The 15311-nt window shown below is 60.1% G+C and overlaps 1 protein-coding gene across 4 annotated transcripts in view; it reads right to left on the reverse strand.

Moving 5' to 3' along the window:
* WNT3 (Wnt family member 3) overlaps positions 1-15311 on the reverse strand; it is a 47367-nt gene that overhangs the window by 2376 nt on the left and 29680 nt on the right. For 2 of the 4 annotated variants that reach the window (XM_058703341.1, XM_058703342.1), the window contains exons 2-4: positions 8174-8415; positions 4317-4582; positions 3129-3604 (exon numbers count right to left, since the gene is read on the reverse strand). In XM_058703341.1, coding sequence (XP_058559324.1) covers positions 3129-3604; positions 4317-4582; positions 8174-8415 — 984 coding nt within the window. Of the gene's footprint in view, positions 1-3116; positions 3605-4316; positions 4583-8173; positions 8416-15311 lie in introns of all 4 variants that reach the window. The other 2 variants (XM_058703345.1, XM_058703343.1) reach the window with 1 other exon arrangement.

Consider the following 15311-nt stretch of genomic DNA (forward strand, 5'->3'; position numbering starts at 1 on the left):
AGCCCCAAAGCGCTTTCGTGGGCATCCCCGATCAACCCTCCGCTCCTCAGGGAGCTGACAAGACCAAGGGAAGATTATTTTCCGGGGGCAGAAACCGAGGCTCAGCCAGATTAAAGGGACATGTCCAAGGTTTTGCAGCAAGTTAGTGACGGATCCAGCACTTGGGGCCAGCCAGGCCACCTGACTCTTGTCCAGAGACCTGTCCAGCTTACTGGGCTCACAACATCTGAATAACAAGGAATAAACCCGGTACTTGCCAAGGGAGGAAATGAGTGGTAAAGCATGAGACCCACAAGCTACAAGCAATGGAGAAGATGTTTTCCCCACCCAGGGGGGCCCGGGAATCTCTGGCCTTCCTGTGGTAGAAAGCCATTTGACTGGGGCTTGCTCCCCACCCAGCGGGTGGAGGGCACATGTCCCTGCCGGCCTGTCTTGAAAGTTCCCATCTTGCCCATGGCGTCAGTGTGGATGAAAAGACGGGCGAGATAACCAGGTCTCGGCCAATCTTGGGCCTGTCGCTTCTGATCAAGCAGCAGGCTTGGGGGAAGTCGCTCTCGAAGGTCGGCTCTGCTTAGCCTGGGAATCTTTGCCGCCTCCTCGGACCATGTGCCAGGCCCTGTGTATACAGCCGTACGACGACCCTGTGAGGGACTGGCTCTTGTCCCCGGTTCACAAACGAGGGAGCCAGGGCACAGAGAAGCTCAACAGCTCGTCCCAAATCACTCAACAAGTAGAGTATTTGTTCAAAGGGCACCACATTGGGAGAGAGTCCTCCACTCGTCCCAGAGCAAGGGCTCCAGAGTGACCGGAGAGGAGGGGCCTGGAGACCCGATCTACCTAGATGCGGCATCTTGAAAACGTGTCTACATAGCACTTTTATAAGGCTGGAGAAAACACCATTCTACTTCAGAAATGGGAGAAAAGAGGGCCGAAGATGTACTGATACCTCTTAGGGTCAGTACTAACCCCAGGGGCGGAAGGCAGGGGATTTTCTGGAGCCTGAGGGTCAAGACACCTCCTTCTCTGCTTAGCAGATGGCTCTTCTTGGCTGCCCACCTGGAGGAGGGGACGTGCTGGGACGCAGCTGCGGGTCTGAACCAACGACCCCCTAGAGCCCCCTAGAGCCACTGATGGGACCTGGGCTGCTGCTGCTATGGCCTCTGCAGTTGCCACACACGAAGCTTCCTGGAGGCAGAGACCTGAGCTCAGTGTTCCGACCCCGGCAATGGGTAAGCCAGACAGATGTCCAGTGTGAGTGTTCTGAAATTCTGACTTCCCCAAAGCTCCCTCTCAGAATGGCCAGAGCCACGTCCTGCTTGATGGTGGGGACACCATGTTGCCTCTGGCCATATTGGCCATGCTACAATGGGCCTGTGAGCTCTTTCACGGTCGCTAACTCTTCTATCCTCGTGAGAAGCAAGAAATGAAACTTGGCCAGGTGATGACACCATCTCACCGCATGAAGACACCCTCATGTCACGGCTCTCTGACGGCCTCTGTCCCTCTCTGTTAGTAGGAGATTCAGACAAACATACACCCCTGGTGGCTCATTTGAGCCTCATGACACTTATGTTAGGCTCCAACCATCACTGTACAGATGGGGACACTGGGCTTTGGGGTTCCACGGCTGGTACGTGATGGAGCTGGAGCCACCTCTGTCCTCTTTCCACTGGCCACACTGCACTTACTCAGACACCAAGAAAGTACCACCAAGTTCCAAGTGCCTCCCGCTGCCTTTCCGGGCTCCGTCCCGGCCAGGTCGTAACCTGAGCTACACAGAGGGGCCTCGCAGATGGGGTGAGTGAGTCCCCTTCACCCAGAGCTCTCCCCATGACCATGACCTGGGTTCCCCCAAGCCTCAGGGAGGCCCGGCCCCGCCCCCAGCCCCACACAGCCTAGACGTGCGCCACCAGCTCTGAAGTGCCCTCTGGGGTGAATTGCATCACCTGGTGGGGTGCTCTTTCCTGCCCTGCCCCCGGGAGGGGGGTGAGGGGATGATCCAGGCAGGCAAGTTCTTTGCAGTGAACCAAGCACTGTCCCCAGTGTCCTTTCATTGGTCCCCCACAGCACCTCCGGGGAGGATGGCAGATAAGGAGGCAGCTCTGTAAAAACGCTCTTTTCTTGGTCCCCCCGGCCGGCAAGCGGTGGCAGCTGGACCAGGGCTCATGACTCTATAGACTAGGCTCCCTCTCAGGGCAGAGAAGAGGGAGAAGGGGCATAGTGGCCTCAGCCCTTCCACCTCCAAGACTCTAGGACCACCCTCCATCGGTCCTGAACTATGCTGGGGACCTATGGACACAGGGGCCTGGCACCTGCGTGTCTCCCACGCAGGCCACCTCTGGGAAGCTTGGGAACATAATCCACCAGCCTTTGATCCCTTGATTACTCACCACCATCACTCTGAACTTGAATCCCTCCTCCTCCCCATCCCCTTCCATAAACTCGCTCAGAGTGCCCCCGCCCCACCCAAGCTTTAGATCTGTCAGGATATGGGCTTACATACACCGCTTCCCCCCACCCACCTCCTCCAGGTCGGTAGGATTTATGCTTGTGCAAAAACTTGCCCTCTCCGTTCAAGGTGGATGCAAAAATGACTCTGCCCCGGGGGTAAAAGAGGATCTTTGGCCTGCTATTTCAAGTATTTTAACCCCCTTGTTTTACGGTAAGGAAACGGAGACCCACGAAAGCGGAAGAACAGGAAATTAGGGAGTTCCTGGAACAGGGCAACACTGGGACCAGAAGTCAGGTGTCCTGGCTTCCAACCCCAGTGTCCCTCCTCTGGCGCCACAGATGCTCAGCAATGACAGCCAGTGGCCACGCAAAAGTCTGACCTGGCTCATAAGTGACTAACTTGTATACAAATGTTAATCAATTGCTTGCCGCCTTGTGTGCACACTCTCGCTGTTATCTGTGCTTTGGGCAATCCGCGCAGGAAAGCAGTCCAAGGATCATTGCCACCGAAGCTTGGGAAATCCCGGCTTCCTAATTTGTCCCTGGAAGCTTGTGTGCCTTGGGTGACTCAGGAATAGAAGCAGGCTGCTGGAGAAGAGGCGATGGGCAAATCCAGTTCCCTGCCCCCTGCCCTCCCTCCCCCCCTCCCCACCCCGCCACCCTACCTGGCTCCCTACTTGCAGGTGTGTACATCGTAGATGCGGATGCACTCCTGACAGCTCACGTAGCAGCACCAGTGGAAGATGCAGTGACATTTCTCCTTCCGCTTCTCCGTCCTCGTGTTGTGGCCGCGGCCACAGCAGAGCAGGTCGCAGCCATCGATGCCATGGGAGGTGACATTGCAAGTCCGGTCCCTGGTGCCAAAGGAGCCCGTCTCGGGGTTGGGCTCGCAGAAGTTGGGGGAGTTCTCGTAGTAGACCAGGTCCCTCTCGGTGGGCGGCTTGAAGAGCGCGTACTTGGCGCGGAGGGTCTCCACCCAGCCGCGGGATTCGCGGTGCTTCTCCACCACCATCTCGGAGGCGCTGTCGTACTTGTCCTTGAGGAAGTCGCCGATGGCGCGGAAGTCGGGCTGGGCCCACCAGCAGGTCTTGACCTCGCAGCTGCCTGACAGCCCGTGGCACTTGCACTTGAGGTGCATGTGGTCCAGGATGGTCTGGGGAAGAGGAGTGGCAGCTGGCCCCCGGAAGGACCCCACCTGGGAGTACACCTAGGCCCTCCCACTCTGCCCCCGCCCACCCCCATCCCTGGAGCCTTCTCCGTGCCTACTGGGTGCCGGGAAGACAACGGATTGGGGACCGAGGTGCGGACCTAAAAACGATGACCATCGTCTCCCTCCCCTTCACAGCCCAAGCATTGGCAGAAATCGCAGCCATTTTTCAAAGCTGCAGGAAATAGGGATTGCGATCCCCGTTTAACAGATGGGGAAACCGAGGCTGGGAGCGTAAGTGACTCGCCCTAGGTCAAACCACCAGAGGAAGGGGTGGAGGTTGAACTCAAAGCCAAGCCCACCGGTCTTCACAGCCCTGCACAGGCTGCCCACGTGCACTGGATGGGCTGGCGGGTACCTGCGCCACGGGGCCGCCACACTCCCGAGTTGACTAACCCCTGAGGAAGGTGGGCGGGCGGGCGCGCAGGGAAACAGCCCAAGGAGAACGGAGGGTGAACAGAAGGGGTGATTGTGGGGCGTGGGGGGGGGGGGGGGGTGACAGGGTCCACCAGGGGGAAAGAGGAGAGCAGGGAGCCCGCATGTACAAGAACCACCAGAAGGGTAGGGTGGGGCAGGGGTGGGGCCAGCCGGGAGGGGCAGGCACAGGGTCCGAAAAGGGGTACCGGGCAGGGTCGGGGCGAGGGCGGCCGCAGCTCACCGTGCGGCCCGCCTCGTTGTTGTGCTTGTTCATGGCCGAGCGCGCGTCCGGCCTGTTCTCGCGCGCGTCCGCGAACTCCCGGGACACGAGCACCCCGAAGTCGGCGTCCTCGCTGCAGCCGCCCCACTTCCAGCCCTCGCCTGGCGGCCCCTTGTGATGCGAGTCGCAGCCGCAGATGGTGGAGGTGCCCTCGGCACAGGAGCGCGTGACGGCGAAGGCCACGCCGGCAGAGGCGATGGCGTGCACGAAGGCCGACTCGCGGGTGGCTGCGGGGAGGGCATTGCTCAGGCCGGGTCCCGGGCGGGGGGGGCAGCCTCTCTGCCTCGACCTCCCCAGTCGGGAAGAAGGCCCCGAGGACAGAGGGAGGAACCTAGGTGCCCTTCCGACCCCCTTTGGCCCAGTCTCTGAGGTACCCCCACTTTACAGATGAGCAAACTGAGGCCCAGGGCAGTAACTGATCAACTCGGGGCCTCAACACCTGCTACAGGGTAAAAACAGCAGTGGGAACTATAGCTCTGGCAGGTTGCTGAAGAGATAAAGTAGTCCTGCTCTGGCCTAGCCCCAGGCCCCCTGCCTTCCATCTGCCCAAATTCCAGAGACCACAGCACACGCCTGAGCCCCCCCCTACTCCTGAGAGAGCCTGAGGTCTGCGGGCGGGCAGCCTGGGAACCTACCACCTAAACGTAGTCAGGATGCCCTTGGGCAGACCCTTTCCTTTTCTGAGCCTCAGTTACCCTCTCTGTAAAACGGGTATAAGTTCCCTCTGTCACCAGACTTCCTGACCAGGACGGCAGTGACCTGCATCCCGAGCCCTCTGCCCGCCACCACCAGGAGGATCAGAAAACAAGGCAGTTCCCTTGGTTCCGCCCCAGGGTCCCGTGAAGGGAAAGGAGAAATTCTTTGGGGTGTCCCTTATCCTCCTTATCCTGATAACCACCTTTGAGCTCTCAGTATGCACCAGATTCTGCCCTTCGTGGGCGTTAGCTCATTTAATCCTCTTAACCACGAGGCAGAAAGTCTTAACATAGGCCTGTTTTACAGATGCAGACATTGACGACCACGGGGCGAAGGCCTGGGAGACGACAGTCCAACTATCTCTCTCCCTGCGGGCGAGGCACCCAGAACCGGAGGTGACCTGCCCAAGGCCACGCGGGCGGGCTTTGGAGCCAGGCTCGCGTCCTGAGTGCGGAGGGAGATCGCGCCCGCCCCCCGCCCCCCGCACACAAGCGGGGAGCCTGGTGGCCTCATGGGCCACCTGCAGAGGAGCCGCCCGTCCCGCTTCCACGGACCGCCCCGCCGGCGCAGCGAGCCCGCGCAGCCCAGGCGGACCGCGGCCGCGAGCCACCAAGGCCGGGGACCCGAGCCCCACCTACCCGCTCTCCGCGCCCCCCGTTCCAGCCCCCGCCCTCCCCGCCCCCCCTGGCGGCCCGGGGACGGCGGCGCCGAGGACCCAGCGCCTCGCTTCCGGCCGGGCCCGCGGCCTCTCGCGGCGGCGGCGGCGGCGCCCGGGCCCCGGGCCGCGCTCGGTTCCCAGCCCCGGGGACGCGGGGGCGGCGGGGGCGGGGCGGGGATTAGCCTGGGAGCGGCGCTGACAGCCCCGCTGTGCCGGTCCCCGTCCGGCGGGGCCCGCTGGGCCGCTCAATCCGCCTTTGTTCGCGCGGTGTCACACCGCATTACCCGCATAATGCGGCCGCCGGGCCCGGGCCGCCGGGCCGGCCGCCACCGCGTAGCAACGGGCGGCTCCCGCGGCCGGGCCGCGCCCCCGGCCCCGGCGCCGGCCCGCGAAATCCCCATTGAAGCGGCGCCCCCCGCCCCCGCGCCGCGCAGAATGGCCAGAGGGCGTGTGAATGGCGCGGCGGCCGCAGCGGGCGCGGGGCCGGGCCGCGCGGTGGGGGGCGGCGCTCGGGCCCCTTTCAAGCCGCCTAAGCCCCTCCGGGCCGCCCTTGCCGCCCCGCCCGCGGAACGCGATCCCCGGCTCGCCCGCGCCCCGCCGTCGCGGCCCCGTCGCCTTCCGGCCGCCGACCCCCGCGGCCCCCGCCCCACGGGCGCGCGGTGCGAGTCCCCGGGCCGGCCAACCGTGGGGAGTGGGCCTCGGCCTCCGCGGAAGAGGCGCGCCCCGGGGACCGGGCCCTGCCACCCTGGCTCTCCAAGCGGGAAGGTGGTAGAAATTAACTCTTGGCGGCCCACACGGCTTGGGGGCTGGCCAAGGGCCGCGCGCCAGCGTGGAGCCCAGGGCAGGGTTCGAACCCGGTTCACGGCCCGGGCTCTGGGCGCCAGCGCGTGCGTGGGCCCTTTTCCCAGACCCTCCTCGGCTTCATCAAATTCCTAGAGTTTCAGGCAAGTTACCCAGCTCCCAGCCCCAGCCCAACACAAAACTGCCCTCTTGCAATTTTGGATCATGAAGGGGCAGGTACCGGAACCCACAACGGCGATTTAAAACGTTAAACACGGACGTGAATGGGGAATAAGCTCAAAGGGCCCGATTTTCATTGCCAAATGTCTCAAGAGGGTCAAAGCAACCAGAAGGCGAGTCTTGCTTTTGGGGAGCGCGTCTAGACGCCAGGCTGTTTGATTAAGCGCTCCCTGGCCCGAGGTGGGGCACCGGAAGGCGGTGAGACCGACACACCGGCAAGATCAGGTTTGAAATGCAAACCGCCGCCACTTGGCCCCAATTAGAGGCCAAACCTTTTATGTAAACAAGGAATAATTAGCTTTGGTAATAGAAGCGTAAACAGAACCATCATCCATTGATTCCCTAATTGCCCTTCTGTCCCTTGACAATGGCCTGTAGGTCAGACCGACTCAGCACACTTGAGACACAGGTAAAGGGGGCACGACACACTCAATGTAGGGGTCCATCCCCCCACTTGCCACCCACTCCCTGTCAGATCCACCTGGCTCTCAGATCCCTTTTCCTTCTGGCTATGAATACAGTTTTGTAGAAGGAGGGAGGGCCAGGCTCACCAATTTGGGTGGCAAAGCCCTGGTGGTGGTCCAGAGGGTTCAAGTTGCTGCAGGGGCGGGGGGCGGGGGGGAAGCGGTGGCTCCTTGGAGGCCAGCTGGGGTCACTACATTCCTGGACACTGCCCTTCCTCAGAGTTGCCCATCTTCAGCCCAGAACTCACAGCCCCAAAGTCCCCTTCTTGGGAGCAGTTGCCCCCTACCGCTCACTCTCTTTTGGTCATGTTTGAAGTCAAGTTGGGTGAACCCCATTCATTTCAGGTACAGCGGGTTAGACTCCTGGGTGGCAGGAGGGCTGGAAAGTTACCGGGACACCAGCACGCCCAGTAGCCCCTCCACAGTCCTTGGGCACGTCCAGCTTGCAGGGCACATGGCGACCAGCGGGATCTTCTCCCTGAAACCTTGGGGGCAATGCAATGCCACCAGCTCCAGGCAGTTTCCTCAACTCCAGAATTTTCTAGAAGGGAGGGGCCTAGAGGTGGTGATGCCCTCATCCCACCCAAAAGCTAGATTTGCATAGCACTTAACACAGTGTTGGGAAAATGTCGCAACTGTCCGCATCAAGGCCTGCCCCCTCCACTGTGCAGCCGGGAGCGGGGAGGAAGGCCATGGCCACCTCTCCTGCCCTAGGATCTCAGGATACAGAGCATCTCCAGGCTGCTCAACCTCCAGTGGCACCTGGGAAGGTGTGGCAGCCAAGGTGACCCAACTGGATCCGTCCAGAGAGGGAGCCCGCCCACTCCTGTGGAGGCTGTGGGCCGTGACTGGCTTTATGGCCCTCTCCTGGGGACCCTGGGCTGGGAACTGAGGCCTGCTGAGGTGGAAGGCTCACGTGTCCTCATGCCCTCCCCCAATCTAGCCCCTCACCCACCTCCTACTCAGCCCAGAGACAGTACCTTTGTCTAGGACGGGCCCGAAGATGGCCAGGCTGTCGTCTATGGTGGTGCAGTTCCAGCGGCGGCCCCGGAACTGGTGCTGGCACTCCTGGATGCCCAGCTTCACGCCCTCGGCCACGCTGGGCATGATCTCGATGTAATTGCGGCAGAAGCGCAGCTGCTTGGGGACCAGGCCTGGGATGGAGCCGCAGAGCAGTGGCTGCGAGCCCAGCGAGGTGTACTGCTGGCCCAGGGCCAGGGACCTGCAGGCAGACAGAGGGCAGTGGCATTGCCGGCACAGGGCACACGGAACGTCATGGGCATTGCGTCTTCCTCGTGAGCCCTCTGGGGCAGGTGGAGCGATGGAGGGCCCGTCAGCCCGAACCCATGGCCTTGAGAAACGTAGTACCTGAATGCGCTGTCTTGACCTCAAGAATACACCATCCCTTGAAGGGCAGAGCTCTGACCCAGGCCAAGTCAGCCCTCTGATGTGGGCATATCTGACGTGAGCACAGTGACCAGTAGGAACCTCTCGTGGGGGCCCTTGGGGGCAATGCAATACCATGAAAAGAACCCTGGACTGGAAAGATCCTATTGAGAGCCCAGGTTAAGTCCCTCCTAGGCTCTGGGCCAGTTGCCCTGACGGGCATTGAAGCAGTTGGGCTGGACAAGCTTCTAGGGAGTCTAAGTTTCTAAAGCCACATAGAGACTCCAATGACCCATGGGAAATAACCCAAACCCAAGTCAAGGAAGCTGGCAGGAGCTGGCCTGACCCCAGTCCCAACTCAGCTAAAGCAGAGAAGCCCCAGTCCCAGTGGGGAACTTGTACATGCATGTGTGTCTGAGGTTTGCACACACACACACACACACACACACACACACACTGCCCATGGCAGTGCCCCTCCCCAGGATACTGCCTGCCGAAGATGCCCAAAGCATCCCAGTGTCTCCCCAGGGAACTGATGGCTTCTACTAGGTCCTCTGTCCTTTGTCCACCAGGGCCTCCAGGACCATCTTGGCAGCTTCCTAGAAGTTTCTAGAGTGCCATCTTCCCTCTCACCAGCGATTGGAACTTGGCTTTGTTGCACAACAAGTTTAGCTCAGTGTCAGGAGGGAGAAGATGTCAGAGCATACACTCACGACCTTACTCAAGTCACCTCACCTTTTAACCTTCATTTCTCAAGCCATATCCGGTCAGACCCTCAGATTTTATTAAGAGTCAACAGAAGGAAAGGTCTTGGGGGGAGCCAGGGAAGGAGGAACAAGAGTTTAAAAAAACTAGAAAAATCAAGGTGCTGCTCTTCCACTCTCTCCCCCAGCACAGGGAGAGCAGGGATGACATTTTGTGGGAAAGACTAAGAAAATGATCTGTGGGTCTCAGTGGACCTCAAGGCCAGTCGCAATCAGCCCTGTGGTCAGGACAGTGTGAGCTGGAAGAAGGGTTGCATGGGGGCCCCTTACATCCAGCACCAACCCTAGCAAGGCTCCAGTCTGGCAGTGACCTTGGTCAAGTCTCCCACACAAAGTGATGACAGAAACCTTGGGAAGAGGGTCCAGAAGACCCCAGATTCAGATCAGAAAAAAAAAAAAAAAAAAAAAAACATGCAAAAGCTTCCTGGACTAGACACAGGGCTGAACCAAATGTCTGCCATTCATCAGCTCTTACTACGTGCTTCACTTCTGATCAGTTCTCCAGGGTGGCAACGAAGAAGCGGAGGTTTAGGAAGGATGTCAGCTTGCTCAAGGCTTTTTGGTGCCAGGTCTGCGACAGAGCAGGGCATGCTCCCCGAGCTGAGTCTTCCCCTTGGGTTTGCTTCACTGAATCCTCAGAGCAGCTATGTGACACAGAAGGGGGCATTACAGCAGCCCTGTTTCCAGATGGTGTAGACTGGTGTACTGAGTAACCAGCCCAGCCGGCAGAGCTGCTAAGAAGTTGCTCATCGGACCCCAAGACATCTGGCTCCAGAGCCTGTGGGGCAAACCACTGTGCCACCTGTCTTCTTGGCTATGCCTGCTTGGGTCCTGAAGGAGGCAGGACTGGCCCATCTGTGGCCTGAGCCACACCACCGGTCCCACACCCGAGTGAGATAGAGCGGGTCAGCCCAGAGCCCCCGGATGGGCACATGGCACCCGGCACCCAATGGAGCCCTGTTCTGCCCCTGCCCTGCTTCCAGTTATAAACAGGTTATCATGATAACCGTGATATTCAAATATCTGTCACTGATTATATGCTGGGCCAGTTCTAAGCGCTCGTGTCTCTTACCTTACGTAATCCTCATAGCAAGTCTGTGAGATAGGAACTTCATTATCATCGTTATTGTCCCATTTCCTAGATGAGGAAAACTGAGGCCCGGAAGCCAAGTAACCTGTCCAAGTCTGCAGGACGGCCAAGTGTCAGCGCTGAGCCTCCCTCCCAGTTCGGGCTGCCTCCCCACCCGCTTTTAGCCAGGACCTCCAGCCCAGCCCCGCCAGCCGCCCGGACAGCACTGCCCTCACTGGAGTGGGAACCCGAGCCCGGGGCTGGGGGTAGATAGCACGGCGCCATCCTGAGAGGACGGCACGGGAGCGAGGCTCCCCTGGGAAGAAGCCCAGGCCTTTCCCACTCCCTCCTTGGACATTTAGGACCCGAAGCCCCATATGAGGAGGCCAGTCGGAGACAAGAGCTGAGCCCCGTGGGGAACCTGCCACCCCACCTGGGTTTGGTCCTGAGTGTGGTGCCATGAAAACCCCTCTCCAAGGGTGTGTTGCTAAGTCCTTGCCCCCTCCCCACGCCTGTCCCAGTGCGGCACGGGAAGACCTGGGCCCACTTCCCAGCCTCAGCGTCCTTCCCCTTTGGCCAGGGCCAGTCTCCCCGGGGTCCCCACCACGGGCCCCCGTCCACGCCTGTGTCTGGAGGTGTGGACCGCCCCTGCGGTGGCCGCGCTTGCCGTCAGCTCGGCCTCCTGCCCCCACGGCACACACTCTTCTCGCGGCCGGTCTGTCCCACAGTCACTTCTGGCACCCGGGACCCTGTCCCATGGCACCTCCCCCACTTATTGGTCTGCTCACCAGCCAAGGCCCCAAGGCCCCCAAGGCTCCAGCCTCTTTTTGCCCAGCGATGAAAGTTGGGCCAAGCCGGAATTCAACCCTGGGTTTGTCTGGCTCCAAGCGTGACACCCTCTGAAAACAACTCCCTGACTCAGAGATGAGACCTTTCCCCTTTCCCGCCAAACCCTGGCCCCTCCCTGCTGCCCGGGGGCCAACCAGCTATTCACCCCAGTGCTGTTTCCTAACTACGGGTGTCAATTTCCTTAACCTTGCCGTGCCTCAGTTTCTCCACCTGTAACATAGACGTAAGAGGAGTAAATGATGGTCGTGCGGTTACCGTGGCGGGGGGTGTCCCAAGCACTCTGTCCCTGCCCTGTCAGCACCCTCAGCCTCCTGCCCTCCATCTCTGACTTGATAGAACACATCAGAATTTTCAGAACCCCTTCCCATCCATCGCTGGGAAGGATGCCTGGGCTCAGAGCAGCTCAGTGCTAACCGGGGTGGCTGGACAGACACCTGGGATCTGGCTGAGTGTTAAAGGCACCCAAAGGGCAAGGGCACAGAGACGTTTCCAGGGTGCTCCTTGCCAGGGTTCCAGCTCAGATCTGGATATCCCGCTGGCAGTGAGCAAGGCCCTCTGGGGATGAGGGCGACGGGCCAGCAATGGGGCTGACGAGGCCTCGGCCGTGGGACTGACTTCTGCAGGATGGCTGCCGTCCCCCAGACACGGCCTGGCACCCCTCCCCCCCGCCCCCCCCTACCAAGCATCCTACCCGCACAGGGCTCAGGTCTGAACCTCTGCCGCCACGGATGCGTCAATTCAACTCACAGCTCCTCGTCCCCCATTAGGAGGTACACATTCCCCTGGAGGGGGTCGGCGGGGGGGGGGCCACACAGCAAGCCTCATTCTCCCTAGTTCTTCCTACCCGAGTGCAAGCGGCTCCGGGTGCTTTGCCAGGCAGCCCCCCACATCGCGCCTCTGCTGGAGCTGAGCCCTCCGCCCGGAGTGCCCGTCCCCCACCAAGCTGCTGGCGAGTACCTTACCCATCCTTCAACACATGCGTCTTGGGTCACCTCCTTTCAAAGACTTTCGGGGGCTCCCAGGTGAAGGTAACCTCTCCCGCCTCTGTGTCTTATTCTGTACCTTATTCCTATCTTATTACAAAGCCCTGGACTCATTTGTTTCCAGTTTGATCTGCTGTGGGAGTAAGAGTTCCCTAGGGAGAGAGGTTGTGTCTTCTCCCATCTCTCCAACACCTCGGCCTGTGACACACACACACACACACACACACACACGAGCACACTTGGTCTACTGAAAGTCCAGGCCACACGATGGGTAGTTGCTAATTCTCAAGGGAAGGATTGAAGGAGCCGCTCCTTCCCCCAAAGGCCAGTCTGATGTCCTTTTCTTGCAGTGTTTTGGCCTTACTCCCCAGGAATCCAGGCATCCGGAGGTCTCGCCTCCACACAGGACAAGACTCCTCGGTTCCGCTGAGGAAGTTCCTATGGTTAGGACCTGCGGACAACAGCCAGGCTCCCAAGGGAGGTAGGGACCCGCCTGGCATTGGCAGCTGGTGAGGGGGAGGGCGGAGGGCACTGCCGGGCCTTCCCAGCTGGGCGGGGGCTATTTATACCCAGCTCCTGGCCTTGCCCTGCCCGAGGGCCCTGCCACCCTCCCCTGAGGACAGCTCGTCCTCCACCCCAACCACCCACCGCCCAGCTGGGCTGAGGACAGACACGGGCAGCCGGGCAGATGGGCACATAGCAGGTGCCAGCATGCAACAGGCTGCTCGTGGGGTCCTCGACGTTGACCTCTCGGGGGGAAATTCCCTGTCCAAATAGGCTGGCCTTGAATATGTGCACTGCCTTATCCGACTGCCACGGCACCCTGGTTCTCTCCTCTCCCCGACGACACTTCCCGTCTCCCGAGGCCCGAAGGCGGGCCTGTGGGGCGGGCTAGGGCAGAGATAAAACTTGTAACCGAAGAACGCAGGTCGGCCTGGATGCTGACTTGACTTACGCGCCACGGTGACACTCACAAGTGCTCTGCACAGAGAGCGTGTCCCGTCTGGTGTTGCTGGCATTGTCGGCCCCCAGATTCTACCATCCACCCATCATGGGCACCCCCCGCCCCCGCTTCGGGCTGTCTGCGGCAGGGGGGTACAGGATGTGCCGTCCCTGCTCTGCTTTCCTTTTAAGGCTCCGTTAGGGCTGGAGCCCTGCACCCAACCTCCGCTGCACCCAAACTTGTTTATAGTTTTTACCTTGCCCCCCCACCCCGCCACCACCAACATAATAGGGTTTTAGACACGGGAGGGGCCTCAGGAGTCACAGTCTCAGTGTTTCGTATTTGTTAGCTGTTTTTTTTCCCGAGTGGAATCACAGACAGCCTTCCCCCCTACTCCGCTCTACATAAAACAGATCAAAAAGAGGGGCCCGTCCTTCGAAAAGCGAAACATAGAATCACCACGCAATCCAGAAATGCCACTCCTAGCTACGTGCCCAAGAGAATTGAAGGCAAGAACATGGGCACACCTCATGGCAGCGCGACGGGTGGGCACCCCGAGTGTTGGTCAGATGAACGGACAACGAAATGTGGCGTGTCCACAAGGTGGAATATTGTTCAGCCACAAAAAAGAATGAAGTTCCGGCACCTGCTACAACATGGATGAAGCTGCTCAACATGATGCCAAGTGAAAAGAGCGAGTCACCAAAGGACAAATGTTGTACGCGAGGAACCTAGAGTAGGCAAATTCCTAGTGACAGAAAGGAGAGTAGAGGTTACCAGAGGCCGGCAAGCGGGAGGGAAGTTATTGCTTAATGAGTATAGTTTCTGCCCCCACCAACAGCCCCTCTGCAGGATGAAACCTGAGAACCGCTGGTCTAGTCCAATCCCTTCCTTCTCTAGTTGGGAAGACGGAGGCCCAGAGAAGGTCTGTCATTTTCCCAAGTCACACAGTCACCTATGGGTGGGGCTGTGGAAGATAGGGAGGGTCACAGCCCAAGGAACATCTCCCCTTCTGCTCCCCCCTGTCTCAGGGCGAGCTCCATGGGGCCGCCTGCCGCCTGCCCTAGTCGTGTCTTTCTTGGAGTCCTCAAGCCTACCTATTTCTGCCAGCCCCAGGCAGGGCACCTGACATGGGTGCTGAGAGGGAAGGAAGGAGACAGAACGGGGACGGAGTCAGAAGCCACTTGCTCTGCGGTCACCTGTCTCTCTCTCTCTCTCTCTCTCCTCCAGAGTGACCACCATGTTTCAGGAAGTCCTACAATAACCCAGTGCTTGGTGCTCCGCCTGCTGGCCCCTGGGCAGTAAGGGACAGGTGCCCTCTCCGCTCCTGGGTCCAGTGGGGCCCCACCGTGGCCTGGGACAAGACGAAAACTTCCAGAAGGAGAAGGAAAGTTTGAAAATGGGCAGGAAGTAAAGAGCCGAGTGTTGGTTTGGGAACCCAAAGCTACTACCTTTCCATTTAGGTCAGGAGGCCCTTCGGGGCTGGCAGACGGCACGAGGGGAGCCTGACAAGTTCAGTGGCATGTAGCAGGTGGGGCAGGGCAGGGGCAGCGCCTGGGGAGCCCTGATGCACCTGACTCCTGCAACCACACGGCAAGGTAACCACTGTTCCTGATGTTGAGAGGCCTCCGGTGACTCACCGGGTGACTTAGCAGGGAGCTTGTGACAGAGCAAGAGAGACCTACCTCAAGATTCACGAGGCTCGTCTCTCCTTGCCCAGCCACGGGTCCTCCCTGGAGCACGTGCGGGCCCCGTGGGTGCTGAGCACTAACTCAACCCTGCACCCATCTCAGTGCAGGCCAAGGATAGGGAGTCGCTTCTAAGTCCCAAGGGGCTCCCGTGCTCCCATGATCCACAGAGCAGGCCTAGAGACACCCCGGCGAGGCCTTTGCTCAAAGCTGGGAGATCTCCCTGGACCTCAGGTCATTCACTCAGGAGGCATGAGTGGGCCGTATGGGTCTCACGAGTCTCCAGCAGGCTAAGCAGCACCCTTGTTTGGTTGCAGGAAGGGAAGGGATGGGGAGGGTGGAAAGGGTCCACGCACTGAGCTGGGACCCAGAGGCCAGAGAGGAACCAGTGAAGGAGCAACTGTCAGAGCTTCTGAGCCCGTGGGGGGTTGGGGGG

The sequence above is a fragment of the Neofelis nebulosa genome, chromosome 16 (assembly GCF_028018385.1).
Source record: "Neofelis nebulosa isolate mNeoNeb1 chromosome 16, mNeoNeb1.pri, whole genome shotgun sequence".
Taxonomy (NCBI): Eukaryota; Metazoa; Chordata; class Mammalia; order Carnivora; family Felidae; genus Neofelis; species Neofelis nebulosa.